General features: G+C 35.6%; 1 protein-coding gene across 2 annotated transcripts in view; it reads right to left on the bottom strand.

Annotated features, from left to right (window-relative positions):
• The window catches only part of LOC149802307 (peroxidasin-like), a 60923-nt gene extending 40980 nt beyond the window's left edge, over nt 1-19943 (bottom strand). The window contains exons 1-6 of one of the 2 annotated variants that reach the window (XM_089956733.1): nt 19816-19943; nt 17966-18092; nt 16960-17129; nt 9768-9977; nt 5790-5888; nt 5083-5358 (exon numbers count right to left, since the gene is read on the bottom strand). In XM_089956733.1, the coding sequence (XP_089812859.1) occupies nt 5083-5358; nt 5790-5888; nt 9768-9977; nt 16960-17129; nt 17966-18092; nt 19816-19897 (964 nt within the window). In that variant the 5' untranslated portion in view covers nt 19898-19943. The remainder of the gene's footprint in view (nt 1-5082; nt 5359-5789; nt 5889-9767; nt 9978-16959; nt 17130-17965; nt 18093-19815) is intronic. The other variant, XM_089956734.1, reaches the window with a different exon arrangement.
• Between the last annotated feature and the right edge of the window lie 1844 nt (nt 19944-21787).

Genomic DNA, 21787 nt, shown 5'->3' with positions numbered 1-21787 from the left:
CACACAAAGCAAATTAGCAATTTATAACTTTCTCCCATACTTTCAAAGGAATTATAGGGCTCATTCCGTTTGAATTAATCCAGCTGAATATAGCGATTTTATTACAAGCCTTTCCCTATCGCAGATACTCAAGACTAATTTTCATTGTCTTGGAAAGGGTTACTTCTGCATATTTCACCTTTGTTGTGCTTATCATATTCTCCAATCACAATGTAATTCCATTTGATGAATACACTTTTTCCATTGACTAGTATTCTTTTACTCTTGCTAGGATTATATTTCAATTTACAAAATTTCTATTGACCTATTTTCCAGCAACCTCATCAAGTTGATATAAACTAGTTGAAACATAATATATTAAAAGGTTTAATTGCTGTAGAAACAGCCATGTAAAGTTTTGCAAACACAACGGTTTTTCTGTCTTATTTGTTTGTCTTCTCTATGTCTTGTATTTGCCTTTGAAAAAGACTCATTAAGAGTCGCAAGCGCTCAGGCTAGCTAGATACTACTTTTGCACACTGTTCGTTGTCAGTTTATTGCATTTATCTTAATCAATCCCTTATACACGTGATCCGTTACTAGATCAAGTGCACTTGAAAGGACCGTTATTTGCCATATGATTTTTATATATATATATATATATATATATATATATATATATATATATATATATATATATATATATATATATATATATATATATATATATATATATATATATATATATATATATATATATATGAGCTGCAGCGTTTTTTGCCATTGTTTATTCACATTTTCAGTTTTATTAATCACATCATTCCGCGAACTTGTCGGAAAATCCTGCAATGAAAATATAGATCAATTTGATTGTAAGAACTCTGGCATGCTCTTCGTGTATCTTTTTGGACGGATGCTACATTTTCTTTATCATTTGTAGGAGACTGATGTTATTTATTTTCTTTGCGTGTTGATACTTCATTTTTTCCTTTCAGTTGCAAATATAGGCTCTTCCACTTTCTCCGTTGAAACGGTTGTGTCTTGTACATATTGTTACCACGTTTCCCTCATTAAATTTTCTTAGTTTTCCCGCTTAGATCGGTCGTGAGTCACTGAAAGTCATTTGCTCTCCGTGTGGTGATATCACCTAGCAGGTTTACATCCGAGACATTTCTTTCTCAAACCTCTCATTCATCAGTGCAAGTTGAGCCAATGATTCGCTCGTTCTGTCAACGTAATCATCAGTGTTTTGTAAGGCACCATCATTGACTGAAATTCTCAGTCTTTGGAGCATGAAATCACTACTAATAAGAAAAAAACTCTGGTATGATATAGGTTCCTTGTTACGCTTCGGAGCCCATTTGAATGTGCAGATTTTCATGTCACTGTAATTGTTCTCTCCTTCACAGTGAAGTAGTACATAGTGTCTTCCAAGATCATATTTGTCAAAGGAGCACTATTTGATTGCGACAAATGTGCCGCTAATCTACCATCAGGGCAATCATGGTTCTTCCTTTCTGCCAGATTAAACAGAGCTTGTTGAGTATCTTTTAGATCTTTCACATCAAGTGATTTTATTTTTCCACTGAAGGCACTTTACTGAGTGTGCCAAACATGGTTCTGTTTTGTGCATAAATTCCTTGATAGATTTCGTCGACGCCCGAATCTTGTTCTGCATTTACATCTGCAAAACAAATATCGCATCATCATCGGCATCACCGACCTCAAAAGCAGCATCAGTGACATCACTGACATTTCCATATTTCTCTTCATTTCCCTTTGTATTCTCCAGAGTATTGACTGCAAAAGGGGGAATTTTGGAAGATGTCCACATCACTGAGGGAATCTTGTCGCGGTTAGCGTGACACTCAACAATTAACTTTGATGCATGGCTCTATCGTTAGCCTGCGATGGATGTCACGTTCTTCTTTTGGAGCATGATTGATGTTTAATTAGAATCCGCTGTAATAATGGTGAGACAGATAGACGCAATGTTAACTTGGGCTTTAAGTAGAGGAAAATGTCAACGTGGAGACAATCCAGTCACAATTTTGGGCCGTTCGAAATACCGTTGTACGTAATTTCCCTCGCGACAGTACTCAGTCTCAGTTTCTGTGGGAAGCCAAGAAGTTGACTCCGCCAAATAACAGGTATTTCTCGTAATAAAATGTCCAAGAGAGAGGTATTTAAGAGTTGAGTGACACGGAACCTTAAAGGTATAAAGAAATTTGGTTGCATAGGAAAAGAGAATCTCGGAAAGCACAAGGTTGGCCTCAATTGCATATAAAATATTTATTTATTTAAGCTTGTAATTATTTGTTTTGAATTTGTCTGTATTCATCCATCAGTTTTCCTTGAGTTCGGAAATTAATTGGTTGCAATGATTTGTCTTGAATGTTATCAGACGCGTGTATTTTAAGAATGTCATATAATATTACCTTAAATTCTCAGGGGATTGTTCAAATTTACTCGTATGTATGTAATAGGAAGTTCATGCTAAGAACATGTGAATGTATCGGTCAAGAATTATTTAAATCAAGGACTATGAATTGAGTTTACTATTTCTCGAAATGAATTGCTGCTTAGCAAGTACTGTAATTAACACAAGACATGAAGTCCATTAATCCCTTTGTGTAGTTAAGTTGTGACTTCTTCTCAACTGAAAATCGCACCACTGGTGAGCGTCGTAGTCCAGTTAGTGATTTATAGCTCACAGTAAAAATTAAAAATAATAATAAAGGTGACTTTGTATTGCGCCTAATCTTTAGAAGCTCTAAGTGCTTTACAACATTAGACAACACCTATAAGATAAAAAACATATATAATGATATGATTACAAAAACAAACACCATGAAATTAGAAAACATTTAAAATAATCCGCATTACTATTTACTAAGATGTTTAGTTATGTTATGGTTCCATTTAGGAATGCGGCTAACCGCTACGGTTTGACATTCATCTGATGATAATGGGATCGTGTGTATCAGCGTAAGGTTGCAAACTGACCTATATTAGCCTTAGTTGCTGCTGGAATACGATAAGGCGATATCTGACGTAACAAGGGTGAGGATTATTATTCGATTTCAGAATTAAGAAAACTTGGCAAATAATTAGGCTGCGTTTGTTTATGCAAAATAGCCCCATATATACACCACGCAGTAAGAAAGAGAGCACTCAACCAAAATATGTCTTAATATGCTTTGTAAAGTATTTATAAAATATTCACATACACAGACAGTTTATAATGGAGTGATCAACCTAGTTGTTACATCTGTTTGGTCTCCCTCTCTCTCATTTTTTTCTGTTATAAACTATCATTGGGTCTTCCGTTTTACAAGGATCTGGCTCATTTTTGATTATAATCGGCCCTGTGTCAGAATGTAATGATATTTAAGCGCATGCGTCTACTATATGGGTAATTCATAGAATAATTTTGTTCTTAACATGGGTATTAGTTTTCACTGTCTTAATGCAAAGCTGTATTTCTCACATCTAAAGTTAGACCGAAGACAAAAGTTATAACATCAGGTAAGTCGAGGTCAAATCAGTATATTCTGAATACGATGGCACACCTTGTCGCTTAGTCATACTAGGGACTGCCGAGTTCCACTGCTGCTTCAATCCAGTAAAAAGCGACCCTACACCCTGAGTTGCATGTGTGCTGGTCTGGAGTTACATAGTGCCGCTTTGCCGTTCGCCCACTGCCACAGAACTTCAAAGTATCTGGTATGGGTAGGAAAATGCTATCAGAACTTGCGCGTTAATTGGATTAAAGTGACGGAAAGTTGCGCCGAATCATCCTGACTCTCTCTCTCTCTCTCTCTCTCTCTCTCTCTCTCTCTCTCTCTCTCTCTCTCCTTTCCATTTCTGTCTGAATCCAGTGGGGCAACATTGACGAAACATCTGGAAAAGATACCAAATGCATACCATGCTCACCAAGTCCTACTACACCTGAGCTAATGTTATCTACTGTCCACACCGTTCCTGCAATCTGCCTTCACATCCGGGGAATGAGCATATCTGCTTAGCGGCCTGATCGACCAGAGAAGACTTACCAAGTGTAACTGTCCGATCTGGGTCACAGTCATGGATAGTACAGTTAACTGTTGCGTGCGATAGCAAATGTATCTCGTCGAACTGTGAACCAGTTTGACCTAATACAATGTGTCCATATACTACAAAAGGGTCTATAACTCTTTGCAATGTTTATGTAGCAAAGTGACTGTTGACATTCATGCAATATGTCGAAAACTGTGGGACTAGTTAAGATCATTGTGTTCTGGATGGAAGGAATGATGGTACAAGAGAATTTCAACATACGCCTGAGTGAACGGGGTATGATAAAAACAACTTGTTAAATTATTCACGCTACTGTCACAGCCTGAATAGTGATAAGTATGTCTCCTTTTTAAGAAAACAACAGAGCTAAGATGCTTTGTATTGTTCAAGTAGCAAACTGGTAATGAATCTATCATTATTTTAGCGCCATTGCCAGATTTAAGATGTTGATCCCAGCAAGGGGCGAATAGTAATATAAACAGACATTCGACAAAGTTTGATGATGTCTGCTATTTTGATTTTCGCAGTTTGTAAGCCAAAACACAGTTCTGGTGTTCAATCGTAGCGACAACAATACGGGAATGTAAGTATCTTCTATCACCTTCCGAATAACCCGTTGTTCCGTGAAAGAAACGAGAACTAATGTCGTTTGGTTTCACATGAGATTCAAACATACAGTATACATGAATGTGTGCTTACTGTAAAAAAAATAATAATTTAAATAGTATTTATTCTGTGTGTTTGTAAGTTTTAAATAAGTTCTAATTCAATAACAGAGCAATATTTTACGAGTGACTGTTGACTCAGTATAAAGAGGCCTAATTAATATCTTTGCACATTCTGTTGACTTAAGCATCACTTATTATTGGCTATATCATGTTGACGATATTGGAATTTAAATGCATTCCCAAGAAAACACCAAGGCAGCCGACTTTATTAATGCATATATAGGTTTCTAGATTTCCTAGTCCTAAGAATCGTGACACTATGTTAATCAATATACTAATTACGTACAAAAATACATTCAGTCACCGTAATTCTCACCTTTTAAATTCACACGTATACTGGCCCGATCTGTTTCAGGAAATTCCACGCTTTTCGCAACACATGTGTACTCTCCTATGTCTTCTGCAGTGAAAGATTGAATGTAAAGTCCACCTGGCAACAAGCGTATCCTTGTACTGTTCGTTCCCACGTCTGAACCATTTTTAGACCATTCCAAATGCGGCGACGGGAATCCAGCGGCTTCGCAAAGTAATGTGACGTGGTCACTCAAACATACATTCTTTTCACTGTCCACTTTTCTAAGCTTTGGAGGACCTAAATTATGATAGGAATGACTCATTATTCAATGCAAATGAAACAAATATCAGAAACAGCTTCCTATTAAAACACAACATAAACTTAAGAAATTATCTGAACATTAACCTTATAATTTTTAAGCAAAATTAAAAGGACATATTTGTACATGTTGTCTTGTCATGCGTCAAAATACACGCACCGATAAAGCAATTTATATCGAAAACCGATTTTATATTTTACCAGATTTTGATATGTGTTGATATAGAATGACATACAAACATGACCACAATCAGCATAATCAAGGATCTCTGTGTGTGTGTCTCTCTCTCTCTCTCTCTCTCTCTCTCTCTCTCTCTCTATATATATATATATATATATATATATATATATATATATATATATATATATATATATATATATATATATATATATATATATATATATATCACCTTTAAGATGTGCTTTGGTTATCTGCAATGTCTCCATTTGCTGTATGCCTCCTCGTTTTATGTTGACTTTACATGTGTATATGCCATAGTCGTCAGCTTCTTAAAAATAACATAATTTAAAGAACATTATCAAACAATTTGTTTCACGTTGTTCTCGCCCATCACATCCCACCTCATTCATCTATCTTTATCTGTCTTGTGCAAATTTTAGAAGTTATTTTAAATTATTCCGAGTATTTTTGTTTCTATTTTATTATTTTCATCCAAATTAGTGTTATAAAGATTAAAAGATACGATACGAACCAAACAACGAGAGTTAATGTGTCGTATATATGAGGTCCTTGCCCAGGTAACTCGACATATAACACTAAATAGAATGTCTATATGGTAATCAGTAATTTGGTTACAGAGGGAAATTGCTACGGGTTCGGGGGAAAGAAGATAAAGCTGTTGTAAGTGACGATGTGTAAGGTCCAGTTCTAATTCTGAGATGAAGTCGTATGGGATTAGATGTGTCGAACTGGCTTAACACAATTACGTCAATGAGATATGTAATAATGATGCAAATGAATTATGAACGAATCTGACACCTAACTCATGCGCATAAAGTCCAACAATTCGTAAAGAGTTGAACGTTGGATATATGCAACAGGTAGTGATGTATTAGTAGTATTTGTTCTCAGCACATAACTGATTGGAAGCCTCTCTAGAAAACGGTACGAAATCATAACCAGTTAGATAATATGAAAATGACTTGCTTTCAGGGTGGACATTTAATCGTACATAAGCTTTGTTTTATTCATCGCTACTAGACGCAGATTGTATTGTGCATACCTAGTAGCTTGTTTCACTGAATCTCTCTCTCTCTCTCTCTCTCTCTCTCTCTCTCAGTCAGACAGCGATAAAACAAAACCACAAAGAGCAATAAAAGGGCTATCTTTCCAAAGGGATGCGATATTTCTACAGAAGATTAGGTAATCGATGCTTCACTCCTTGGAAACTTAAACATAACATAAAATGATAAACAATGCTTCGCCTCATCTTCTCTACATTCAGTTGAAGGTGGAAGGTCGCCGATGGTATGCCCTTCCTTTTGGTCAAATGAATTTTGACAATCAAAACTGGCAAAACACTCTAATTTATTAGAGAGATTTTGTCCAATTCTAGCCAAAGTAATACCATATTTTATGTCCACTTCTTGCATTTCTTATACAATCCACACTTCGGGTTTTCTAGATTATTAATATCAGAGCATCTGCAGTCTTATGGGTGACGGCATCTCAACATGAAGTCAGCATTCGTGCGTTTCTGTCCAGTGTGATTTTCTGTTTGAAAGTCATTTGAGGACAGGATTCCAACCAACGGGCTATTCTGACCTTTGTCTCTTTTATGACTTAAAAGCTATACTACTGCCTCATGGTCTCTCAGAAAACAAACAATATTCGACCAAGAAGATAATATTTCTTAATAATTTCCAATACCAAGGAACCGGCGCATTTAAATGACACTAAAGGGCTTTGGAAGCTGCTATATTATTTCAAGACGATGTTCGATACCATTTGGATAACAATAAAATCCAACAAGATAAATTCCTTTTGTAATAACTGTGTTTTCTGTAACTGGCTTTTGTCCGTTTTGATTAAATATTTTCCACAATTTCCACAATTATTTTGATGTTTTCCTCAAAGTTGCCTCAAAACATTATTGTAGTAACGATGTAAGCAAGGCAGGTTTTCCACAGAAGCCCATGGAGTGCCAATTGTAGAAATCTTTGGTAACTTGCTGATTCATTAGTCAAACCAAACGGCATTCTTTGAACTAAAATGACCCACATTTTCACACAAAATCAGTCTTGCTTAGGCATCGCTCTTAACTGGTATATCAGAAACCTTACTCGAGCTAATGCATGCACTCTTGAACCACGGGTACAGGAAAATTAACGTTGACGTGGCCACTTTACGTCTTCATAAACAACACCGAGACTTATGTGTGACCATCTTTCTTGCATCAATCTCGGAGATAGACGGGATCCAACTCATGACCTGTTGGACTGTGGAACAGGCACTCTTTCTTTCCTTCGCATATGCATCAAATGCGGAGATGGCCACCAGGCCGACAGGTTGAGACGCATGCAACTCAAGGCACGTCGGCATTAAATGAAGGTTCTTAGTATATAGCGAAGTCCCCATCCCACGCACTAATATATTACCTTTTTCCCTGAGCCAGTTCTATTTTATAGACATCTATCCGTTTCTACCGTGAAAAATAGCCAAACTGGCTACCGATCCTCCTCAGAAATAATTCCACATGAACCGTCTATATAACGAACATCATGCCCCCATTTCGACCGCCAAGGGTGTCTATCCGTACGAGTATATAGATGGGTGGGACCAGTTTGAGGAGTCAAAGCTGCCCCACCCCTTTGACACTTTATGCAGCAGCACGAGCGTATCTTCCGAGCAGTATCAGCACACCCAGAAAGTATCGGATACCTTTGGCTGTAAGACAATGTGAGACTGTCACGACTTTTACCTCATGACTGATGCGCTTCATTTGGTCGATGTCTTTGAGGCCTTTCGGGTCATGGTGGCATGAGAGACACTAACTTCAGCTGCTGCATGTTTAGGATGTAAATGCGTTGCAATTAATGCTTGTCATATTATATGCACTATGATTACGTTAGAAGGGCATGTGATGAAAGATGGCAATCAAGATGGATGAATTTCCAAAGATTGTTCTACATTGGAAAGCACGGTCATACACGGATAGCAATGTGAGAATTTTCATTTGTTATTTGTATCCATCCATCCGTCTGTCGCTAAATGTCTGATTAACAATGCCTATTATATGCAGACAGGTAGATCATCTTCGAACTCTGAATATAATTTATGAACGAATTGAGAACGCTAATCCTCCTCATGGAGCAAAGGGTTGCAGCAACGCTTTTCCATTGCACTCTGTCGTGTACCGCCTTCTTGACCTCTCCACTGGTGGTTCCCGACATATCTACTTCTTCCTCAATATAACATTTCCATGTTTTCTTTGGTGTGTCAACTATCCTCTTGTATTGAGTTTCACTAGACAGCTACATGAGTGATGTTGTCAGCTCTTTCTCAGTGTGTGTCCACTTTCTGTTGGTTCAGTGGTGATAAGTTGTTGGTAGGTTAGTACCCTGAATATTGCTGATTGCTTCCAGCCATCTGACTCTCTCTCTCTCTCTCTCTCTCTCTCTCTCTCTCTCTCTCTCGTATCTGTGTATTGTATGACGGAGTCACGGATTTGCCAAGTGGACTAAATTTATAATCAGAGCGAACGAAAGGACGGACGGACAGAGTGAGGAAATCGTTAAATCCCTCGATCATGAAGCGTGTTTTTGATCATAGCATATATGAGCGTTTATGTTTTATGATTATCCGATTTTGGTGAGATTGCAGCGAACAATTCATGATTCCTGAATTCCTGAATGAATGAATGAATGAATGAATGAATACACTTGTACTTGCAAAACAAATACAAATTGCCAAAATCTGATTGAGAAGTGATTATCCTTCTTGTAAGAAATTCCTGTTAGCCTGAAGGTACCCTAGACTTTAAAACCGTTACGATGTGTCATCAAATGACGTTAACAGAAGTAACTATTTTACATAACCCAATCGATGCATTTGTGCTTTCATAACTTACAATAACGTGTCCTATATATATATATATATATATATATATATATATATATATATATATATATATATATATATATATATATATATATATATATATATATATATATATATATATATATATATATATAGATAGATAGATAGATAGATAGATAGATAGAAGAAGAAGAAGAACAAACTTTTATTTCTTGGAACTGTTTGTTTTTAAATCGACTAAGTGATAACTAAGCCACAACAAAACCTTGTTTTTTCTTTAATCGATAATGTTCAAGGTTTAATAAGTGAATGTTATAATTTTTTTTACCTGGATAGGTAATTGACAGGTTGCCAACCTCTGGGGCAATCTGATATCTTGCATCACCTAACAAAACCTCGTGATCATGAAACATCCACGTGACATGAAACTGATATTGATTGGAACTGCTCCTGGCTGTACTTGGACTACAAATTTCAGGACGACACCCAAGAATGGCATATTTACTGACGTTGGATATTGTATAATCTCTTGTAGTGACTGAAAAAATATAATGACGTCATAAACGTTTTGTTATAGTATTGCTGCAAGTCAAGTCCCCAGGAAAGAGTAAAGGAGATAGTTTCACAGTGTCATGGCGCCTTTAGAACTTTTGATATTCTGGAAAATACATGACGTTTGGTAAATAAACATTTATTTAAACTTTAACATAACCTCATTTGCACGGATTCTCTCTCTCTCTCTCTCTCTCTCTCTCTCTCTCTCTCTCTCTCTTTAACTGTTTAAGAAAATAATTTTTCCTGCTAATGAAGCATCATAAATTTCTTCGTTTGATATCCACATTTTCATATTACATATTTAAGTTTTGTTTTCCTACGCGAACTTAAATATAGCATTGGCTGAAACTTATATGAGATCTCAACTAATCAAAATAGGAAAACACTGACATACGTTAAGCAAGTCAATAATTTCTTTCCCATATATAAATGGTTTCAGATACTGTAAACGATCATTAAATGTACATTTGTTAAAGACATAAATTTGGTGAAGGCCATATTATAATTGTCATTAAACAGTCTTAATTCATTAAGTTACTGATAAATCTAGAGAGTTCAACATATTTACTACCCTCAATTATTTCAACAGATTCAATGAAAGGTGTAGGAAATGTGAGCATCGGAAAAAGCTTCAGTCAACAACCTGATTCATCAGAGGCCTCTTTTTTGGGTGGGGTGGGTGAGGTGCGATTGCACTGTAGAGTTGGTTGAATTCAACTATAAAATAACGATACTGCATTATTTACGTACTTGCGCACGGAAAAGTGAATGGACCCTTTTTTATTTCTCATCGTCATGAGACTGGAGTGGACAAAATAATGATGATGGTGATGATGCTAGCATTACTACTACCACTACTACTACATCTATGATAATCATCAGCATTAGTGTCCTCTTTTGGTTCATTGTCGTTATCATGATAGAAAAACGAGTCACGTTTTCGAAGTTCGGGTTCAAGTCCTCAATACCCGATCCGAAGAGAAAATGATTGAGAGAAATCTTGAGATTAAAACCAACTAGCCGATTTGCCGTCTCTAAGTTGCGTATTCGAGCCATCTGAATACATATTTCTGTTTCTCGAATAAGTCATCAAAGCGTTTAAACAACGTTTCTGATGGGCTTTTTTGACCTACGAATATACTCATTCGAGAATCAAGACCACTAAATATTGTCCAGTTTGTGGGCCCATTAGTTCCATTAATGAAAGTGTGTACTTCAATTTCCTGTATTGAACAACAAGATCATGCACAGTGGAGCAACCGATCACTAGAGTCACTGACATCAATGGATTGAAACGTATTGTGGGATGGGTCTCCAAAGTGTGTATCATCGATCCTTGAGATCGCGAATAGTCTCCATGTAATGGCTGCAATGCCTTGTCATACACGAGTCTGTCGCCAATTGTTTTCCCCATACTTTATCTTATCTTTTTAACATCAACAATAAGATTCACCGGTTAGTGTTCTTCTCATATTCAGATGGAGGCGAATCTGATAACGAACAGTACACAATGATTATGCAACTAACGACTCTCACTTAGTCTTTGTCGGAGGCAACTACAAAACATAAACAAGACAAACAATAAAAACAAAAGCTAGCTTAGAATTTGCTTAACGTTACACGACTGTACGCCTAATAATATTACTTCAATTATACATACAGTCAAATAATGTTTTGTATATAGTTTGTCTTGACATTATTTTTCACAACATACCATGCACAAAAATATACACTTCCCACAACACGAAACGTTTTGTGTCTATCAGTCTGAAAATTGCGTCCCCGTTTACGCAGTAAAATCTAAACTGTCAGCTCATTTGCCTTCTCGTGCATTTTTGCTAAAGCGGATTCAAATTAGGTATAAAAGCACCGACAAATAGGTTTCATATATTTTCAGTTTATTTATGGTTAGCATAAGGTTCATAATACATCTTTGCCAAAGTATACATATCGGGAACACACGAAAACTGAACAGATGGATTTGCAAATATAGCAAATATCATTGTTTTCAAATAAATATATAAAATCTCTCCATGTATTCTTCGGGTATTCTAGACTATAGCCATTCATCTCAGATTTTAGATTCTATTTTTGTATGTGTGTGCTATTTCTGCGTTTCAAAGAGAAATACACCACAAAATACGAACGCTTTAAATTTAAAACAATATGATTCAGTACAAAACGTTATATCATATATTACTGTTGTCTAATTGCAAGCATGTTTGCTACTATTTCAATCTTCATTAAGAAACTGCAACACCGGCGATTTGGTATTTGCGCATGAAGATTAAATATTTGCATCTAATTAGTTTTTTACTACTACTACTACTACTACTACTACTACTAAGAAGAAGAATCATCGTCACTACCATAATCACTACCATCATCAGCAACAGCAGTGTTGTTGAAAAGGAGCATAACAATGAATTGCCTACATAGCAATAAATTAAGTAATAACGTCAACCGTTAATTGCCTTCACTTTGAAACGTTAAAATTAAATATTACAAGTTAACTTTGATCTGATTGGAAGCAAATAGATTTATGTTAAAAAAAAAAAACTTGTGCGTGGTACTAGTCACGACATAAAACATAAAACAGTTTTCATCATTATATTCAGTGTTGGGGTTTTTTTTATAGTGTATGTTAAATCGGTACTAATAACAGAAAGCAAAATAGATGATTCTATCTGACTCAATGCTAAGATGTTCAGTATGTTTCTTCCTTTCTTTTCATTTTTGTTTCATTTACTCCTACCTTTCGTATATTTCTCTCTTTTCTTTATCCAGTTTAGTCGGTAATTTTTTATTTTCTCTACATTTTCCCCTACTTGTGTTCCTTCCTTCCTTCCTTTCTTTCTTTCTTTCTTTCTCCCTTCCTTCCTTCCTTCCTTTCTTTCTTTCTTTCTTTCTTTCTTTCTTTCTTTCTTTCTTTCTTTCTTTTTAGCGAAATTGTATTATTCTTTGCAAGAAATCCAGAAACTAATAGCACACTTTCTTGAAAGATTTTAATACAACGTAAGTATCTGTTCCTCGACTTTGTAATCACCGAGTCTCCTTGTAATTCACCATACACTCTAAATATCTCAAAGTTAATTTTCACAAAACTGAAATATAGGATGTTAATAAGAGCTTCTATGTTTCTGTTATTTGTTTCTTATTACAAATGCTAAATCTGACTGACATATATAAGACCGATCGTCTTGAGATATAATAGCGCTAGATCCGGGTACTATTGTAAACATAGCATGGAAAAAGTGTACGAATGTCTAGTAGAAGGATAGGTTGTCTTTATTTCTAGTGAAAGTAGCGATCATCTCGGTCATTTATTTAGATATATGGCGATACAGTCCTAGTTTATAGTTTCAGTCAACTCCAACCGATCAGAACGTTGCTAGTTTGTCATCATCATCTTGTCAAATAGCTAGAGCGTCCGCCTCGGATGCGGGCGGTCGCTGGTTCGAACCCCGGCCGAGTCATACCAAAGACTTATAAAAATGGTACTAACAGCTGCCTCGCTAGGCGCTCGGCATTAAGAGGTTAGTGTTAGGACTGGTTGGCCTGGTGTCAGGATAATGTGACATGGTGGGACACGATGCTACATACCTGCGCCATGATGCCCCAGTGCTAGACGTAGCTATAAACTGCTACACTGCAGACTCCGTAGCGATATGACTGGAAAATTGTTTAAGTTATGGTAAAAATCCAACTCGCACACACACACACACACACACACACACACACATATCTTGTTAAATAGATTACACAGTTTTGCTATTATAAACATTTATGTTCATCAGCATTGTAACCAGATGGTTAATTACTCTGAGTACCTACAAATACTAGGTCCAGAGAAGTTTACAGACATTAATATTAAATAGGCGCTCATCAATTTATAGAGAAATCCCATATATATATATATATATATATATATATATATATATATATATATATATATATATATATATATATATATATATATATATATATATATAAATTTGATGTGATTGAAGTTTTTATTTTAAATACGAGGAAGTTACATTTGTTTTAAATCTCTGTTAAGTTCTGGGCATTTTTTATCTCTAGGACTTACGTTCAATGTTTAGAAGTTTCTATTTTCCACTCTTGATACGGCCAAATTTACCACCAGACCAGAAGAGAATCATTAAACAATTCTTGGTCATAATCTTATCAATTTATATTAGCGCCCAGTGAAAAAATATTTATCGTATTTCACTCTAGAGAATTATCAAGATTATTTCTCTCTGTAAATACAGTACTTCACTGCATAGCACAAAATACATATTTATAGTACCCGTTTTGTGTGTGCTCGGCTCCTGCGTTGTTATATGTATAACAAACATGTGCATTCACTAATCGGGAATAACTGGAAACAAAACCTTTTTTAATAGACAGTAGCTAGAATTAATAAATCCAAAAAGAAAAGAAAACGCAATAATAAAAATGATTCAGCTTTCATATCTTGTGGCATGGGCTGATTCTGTTAATTTAAACACACCTGAAATATCACAAACGACATTAGGATACAAGATCTTACTTATGCACCCCACGTATATGAAGTAATGACTAATCATGTCCAGCCTTGATGTATGAAGTAGCAAGTTACAACTGATACATTGACTAGGGAATGAATAACCATTATGGGATCCTCGTTTGATTCTGAAAAGGATCAATGCTCCATCCAGAATTAAAAAAGAACTAAAACTGACCTGTCGCTAGAACAATCATACCCATGCCCAACTCGTTAGCATAACATATCATATAAAATCAAAGTATTTTATGTTGACCTTTGTCCAGTGTGAATTAGTGTTCATATTTTAGTGTCTACTGAAAATTTCTTGAGAAATAGTTGAAATATATTTTTGTTATAACGATTTGTATTTGTACAAGATATATAGAACGAGTCGGATATGTAACGGATATAAGGCCTTAATATCCGTCAATCTGTTTATGCGCTTGTGAATCACGTGATGCTTACATCTTTGCTAGCGACGTTTTCGTTTTACAGTTTCGTACTTAACGTTTGGTAATTTACACTATAAAAGGCATTATTTCGGAATATAATTTTATTAGGACTAGTATGTAAGCTTTAATAAAGAAGATATCGAATGAGTTTGGTAATGGGCGACATCTACGAATATTGACAAAATGACCAGACTTCTGAATGACTAACCTTGTTAAAACAGTGGAGGTGTTTCTTGAAGAGGGTTTGATAAAATATTCTATACTGGTTTATATCATCGAGATCTCAGATGAAACGTATTATGAGTGACATCTGCGCTTATAAATGAGGTAATCTGATATCGCATTGAAAGAATTAGTGAAAGGTCGAAGCCCCACTTTAAATGAGAAAAAAACCTCATCAAAGGCCAGTACAAACATAGCTGTCATCGCAGAAACTTGCTCCTTACAAACGTCTGATTGGCTATTTAGGATCTTTTAAGTGTTTGGGATTTCACGCAATGCTGAAACGCATTAATAAGATTTATACACCTGATTGTCCAATGTTAAATAGCTGGTACCTTCCTTTCTTACTCCTAGTCAGTTTCAGAAATAGGCCGTCTACACTAGAAGTTTTATTGTGAACGCATTTTGATAATTCTTTACACAGCATCTACACTTATATCATACATATCTCATGTAAGTTCAATCATTAACGACATCCATGGTGTATTCTGATTGGTAAAACTTGATGACGAGATTATTTCTCTAAGTAAGAAAAGGTTATGCTTCATTTTTCAGTAGATCAACTAATATTCACAACATTTACAGTTTCCATACACGTTTGCCTGACATTGGAAAACATGACTAACTAAATAAGACTGCAGCACCAAAGAGTAAAGAAATAAACATCAGCATAGTAGACGTTTGTGCTTAGAGTATTACTACTGTGTCAACTGCAATTGATAAACTGAAAAGAGTGGTCTCGTGTGGGAAGGTGAAGTCTGTCTCTGTAGTGTTTTAGATCGCAACGACTAAATTATTCCAAGGGTTTCACGATCGGAGACCCCGCTTTACTGATCTCGAAAAGGTGATTACATAAATATTTCAATAAAAATAAACTGAAACCATTTATGAAGAGAGTCATTGTCAGCAATTTAGAACCTTGCCAAGGAAAAATTGAATTCAGGACGGGCATTTCAAGAAACATTGTATCGTAAAAAAGAAAATTGTCGCAATGATTGAAACAAAGAACAACTACGATAAATTTGCGCATTAAAGCGTGGGACGGTTGAAATGAGAACATTATCTCTTTGTACAGTTTGATTTCACATGCATTACGATTTTCAAACAACTAAAAGTCATCTGCTTCAGACATTATAGGCATAAGGTAAACGGTTTCATGAAAATTAAGTATATTTGTTCTAAAAATATTACGCAAATAAAGACAATTTTACTTGACTTCCCAATAGTTTTTAAAGGTGTTCCCGATGACAGAAAGATGATATAGTAAATATTTAGATTCAAAACTTTAACCCTTCGCACACTGAAATATTGCCTGCAGTTAGACATGTTTACCTAACAGAGATTGTGTGTGTTGTTCATTAGAGGATCAGAGTTTGCACCCACGTTATCAATATCATGTTTCGAATCCCAAAGTGGTGATGAAAATACGTGAAAGCCGTTTCATGTTTTCGTTATTTAATTCTGCCTTATAGTACCTACCTGAAAACCTGTGCGTATAATCTATATTCTCTTTGCAAAGAATTTTCAAGATTCTGAAGAGAAGAAATGAACAGAAGTAAAATACTATGGACATACGAACCTTGTTCTCTCGCCGTGATGTTTATCCTCCCCAGGTTCCCGATCTCATTCGGGTTCCCGATCTCAGGCTGAACAATATGATATAAATTTCGTCGAATAATGCACGACAGACTTACATCAATCTATAGTAATGACTAATGAGTTCTCTTCATCATAACATAACAATAGGCAAAAATAGATACCGTTTACTATAGTAACGTTGATTCTTTTCGACATTGTGTCCAGTGTACAAAGATACGTCCCGCCATCAGAGCACGTGACATTTGTCTTGTGTACAGTTAAAGTCTTGCTTGATCCGTCTGGACTCATGCTGTGCGACATTTTAAATTCAGAGTCCAGCTGAACGCCATCCCTGTATTAATCAAATTTACATAGCAACAATGTTTGCACTTTATTGGAAATTGCTTCTAAATAGCAACACCTCTCAGTTAGCATATCTATTTTCTTTCTTTCTCTCTTTTAAAATAAAAAAAGACGATTTTTATGGTAATATACCCCAGATGAATTACTTTGCATATAGTATTTAAGAATGCATTATATATTTGCCCGACTAAAACCAAACTGATCTAATAAAATAATCGTACCTTGATACAATACACAACCAATCCTGAATGTTGTCATATTTACATATTTTTATGTGCGAGTAAATTAATGCAGGAATCAGTGCTACCATTTTCAAGATCTGCAAAATAGCCACACATATATATGTGTCTGTTTATTTACTTGCTATTTCCGCCCAACCTATATTAACATCTGTTGATAATTTTAGTATACCTTGATTTAAAGTTCCATTAGCAGCTTTCGTTACTTTCATTTGACAATTACATACATACATACATACATACATACATACATACATACATACATACATACATACATACACACACACACACACACATACATACATACATACATACATACATACATACATTCATGGGTACACACACACATACACACATACATACATACATACATATATGCATGCATGGGTACATACATACATACGGGCACACACACACACGCACGCACACACGCACACATACATACACACATACATACATACATACATACATATGATAGTTTACATACATATGATAGTTTTTTAGTTAAGAAGAGAGATAGCGAGACATAAAAACTCAAGCAAGAATAGGGTTCTGTGCAGTATATAATACAGATCGGATTGCGTACCTTGTGAAAACCAGATCCTTAGTGATTATATTGGAACTATTGACCAAACATTCAAGTGTTAAACTGCTGCCAACCGGTAGTATTAATTCTTCTCCCGGAGGGGACGGAGAGAGATACAGATCGGAGCCTAAAGAAACAACAAAGAGACAAATGCACTAACGTTTACATAAGTTGTTCAGTACTCTGACCCCATATCCCCCGATACTCGATATGTTCTGGATTGGGACGTGTAGACAAGACGTCCTAAAAAGTACCCAGCCATGTAGCGTAGTCAATTAAACTTCTTATAACTATTAATAACGTACAAGTCACAAGACTTTATACAGATGTACCAAAATCAATCTTAATGTTAATAGTTGTCAAGTCAATACAAGACAATATGTTTGTACAAGAGCATGAAGTTTTATCTATACTAGTGCCAAATTAATAATAACCAGACTTTCAAAACGGTTTTACCTTTAAAATGAAAACACTGTATAAATTAATAAAACTTTTACCAAAGAGTGTCTGTGTTGGGAGGGGATGTTACATAATTCTCCAGTTAACCAACAGATCAATAGATATTACGGCATGCTGAAATACTGGAAATACTGGACTAATAGATAATAGAAAAAAATATATCTGTAATGTATAACCTAACTTTTCCTGACATAGAAATTCATAATGGAAAGAACAACTGGGCATCGTTAGTCCTGAATTTATTGAACAGTCTGAGCCTGGGGAAGTGTGGATAAATTAAGCTTTGGGAACATAACGATTGTCTTATATTTAGTTAAACAACCGATATCTGGCCAGTTCCTCTAGAACTGGCAATCACAAATCAGTGAATCTAATAAAGCAATATTATATAGAAATTTCTCACACAATTTTGACTACAAGGAGTACTGAGATACAGTAACACAGAGAGAGAGAGAGAGTACACATGAATGCAGGTATGGATGTTTACGTGCGTGTGTGTGCGTCTCACAATATCTCAGTGTTATTGTATTTGTAAATGCAAATAAAGTTCTCCTTTCTATATTGAGGATCCTGACTATCTTAGTAGGTTTGGGTTTTATGAATAGGCCAAGAAAGTGATTGCAACATTTTGTAGGTACGTTCATCATTCTTACTACTGTACTGCCTGTGTTGGCTTTAGTGTTATTGAGTCTAAAAAATAATGGTATCGACCGACCGAGATCAATAACCACTCCCACTATCACTGTGTGGTTCTTGAATACCAACAAGTTAAGAAAGTCACCCACCATACACGTCGCTTATATGTACGCCCCGTGTTATTTCTGGCAATGAATTGCCCATGTCGGGTATATTGTGTGAATTAATGTGTATAATCATATGCTTAATTCAATGGTAATGACAAATCTATACCTGGAATGTTTTGAAACGCTTCAACATGTACAGACAGGTTTTTAAAAAGGCACCCACTCCCCAGACACCAGCTTGTGGGCATCCCACTCAAGTATGCAGATACACACACAGACACACATACACGCACATACACATATACATGCGTGCGAGTACTCCCAGTTCAAGAAGACATAAAAGCATTGAAGAAATTTTTTAAAAAAATGAAAGTGAAAGTAAAACAACCCAAAAATATTACCTGAATTTGGGTGTCTTTGTAGTGTAGGAAAGCACATTATCACGATCTTTTCAGCTCGAAATCTAACAAAATAAACAATGACAACTGCTCCGACCTTAAGTACATGTAGCTACCCTGCCTTACCTTACTAGTGGAAAGTTGTACAGATTTATACAGTTCGGTTTTTGTCGTAATCACACCTCATTAAGATCATTAATGTAAATATATACAAGCTATGTATCTATATACCCTTGGCATAACGACGTACCTTGTGTAATAAGGACGACCAGGTTAGAGAGAAGATATACAAACAAAGTCTTCAGAATTCTCAAACACCGTATATGATCCATTTTTACCAATTGTAAACTTGAGCGTATGTCTTAATAAAGGGAGTTTACTCCGTCTATATTTCATAGTGGCAGGGAATAATTCGTAAATTGGCTCATGTAAGATATTTTAACTTAAGGCTATGATGTGACCTTTTAGCTATTAATGTTTAATACCCTTTTAATAGATAGGAGTATATTTTGAATTCGGAATTCGGTGTTTTGGGCTCATACTGTTTTGACATTTATGTTAGGTATTACACCTCACATCAGTACTGTCCAACCCGCGGCCCGCTGGTTGATTTGAAATGACCCGCCAGAGCTCGAGCAGCTATATATCATTTTTCAGCGGCCCATGGCGTCATAGAGGATGGACAGCACTGCCTCACATAATTACTAGACATTACCTAGACAGTGAAATACCAATAGTCGGCTTTGAAGCAGAGCTAGCCACCCATAGCGCAGACACGTTTGGGTTAAGGCAAGTATAATATCTCAGGACGGCCTGGATGGGAACTATTCTGAATTACATCAAGCTATTTAGTGCGCAGGGGTTTTCAAAATTATCACATAGTGAATGGGCCATGTGATCATCGGTGTGTGTCAAAAACGATCTCGAACATGAAAAGCATGTATCAAGTTAAAGTTGAGGCATAAACTTATTTGCTATGAGATTACATTGACTTATCAGGTCAAATGAATGATATTATATTTTGATTTATTATTGCTATCCAAAAGTGTCGACCTTTTACTTCACTTGTGTAGGCTAGTTTTACGAGTTTTTATATCAGGCATGTGATACCAAATTTGTTTTTAAAAAGTCTACCTTGCGCCCTTATACAAAACTAATATTTATGAAATGCTGCAGTCATCCACGTCTGATGTGATTTCCTTTTTCTTTGTATGTGTATAATTGATAGGTATGCGTTACAGTCAATATAGTTGCGTCCTTTGTCTTTCTCCCATATCCAACACGATGCTCCATGGGAGACGCGTGTTACAGAGGAAGGAACTGCTTCTACTACCCCCAAGTTATAACTATTAACCTCAGGACGAAGTAACATATTTTTATGTTCACCTTCCAAGAGATGATACAATAACGGAATTGTAATGTATTTTCTTGATTTTTAAGTAGGTATCAAGCTCTGCGCTCCTATTCCATTGAAAATTATTCGTATATAATTACAGACATTAAAACAATTCATAACATGTCACATATTCTCTTCACAGTAATTTTATTTCATAGGAACAGATACACTTCAAAGAAATCATGAATCAACGTACTGTTATGAATGTTGAATGCCACCAAAGGAACAGTCTGACAAATAGTGATGGCTATGGCATCGTGGGGAGCCATATTTGTGGAGAAGAGATTAAAAATGTTAGTTCATCGAATTGCTTTCTACCCTCAACGCATTGTAACGTTGACGTAAAAGATTCGCATATCATGTATTTATTCTGTAATAAGAAATGTAATAAAATGTTCTACATCGGTCTGTTGAAAATTCCAAAGTTAGTAATCAAAGGACAATCTGTAAAATTATTGGAGAATGTGTCTTACATCATGGCAATGCTAAATGTATGCTGTGATGCAGACATTAAATTATTGAATTTATGCTATATGCATTTTCATTATATATTGATGGTTAGCCTTTCGTGCACAATAAACTTGCATACTGTTTCCTGTTAGATTTATTTTTTCGACTTAAATGCCAGTTTTGTTTGTACTCAATACTCGATTTCTTCAAATCTTATCAAAGAGTGTTAGTTGTTAAAATAGTTGATCATTCTTTCTTACAGATGTACCACTTGCCCTAGCCAAAATCAGAGCTGACCTCTGAATGGAAACGGTTTTGTCTAAAATTGGTTGTATCTTCGTAATATGTCTTATATATTGCAATATGCTTCCAACAG

Source organism: Sinohyriopsis cumingii, chromosome 4 (genome assembly GCF_028554795.1).
Source record: "Sinohyriopsis cumingii isolate HCF-2022 chromosome 4, ASM2855479v2, whole genome shotgun sequence".
Taxonomy (NCBI): Eukaryota; Metazoa; Mollusca; class Bivalvia; order Unionida; family Unionidae; genus Sinohyriopsis; species Sinohyriopsis cumingii.
Note: the sequence above shows the minus strand (reverse complement) of the source record. Positions and strands in the feature narration are given on the sequence as shown.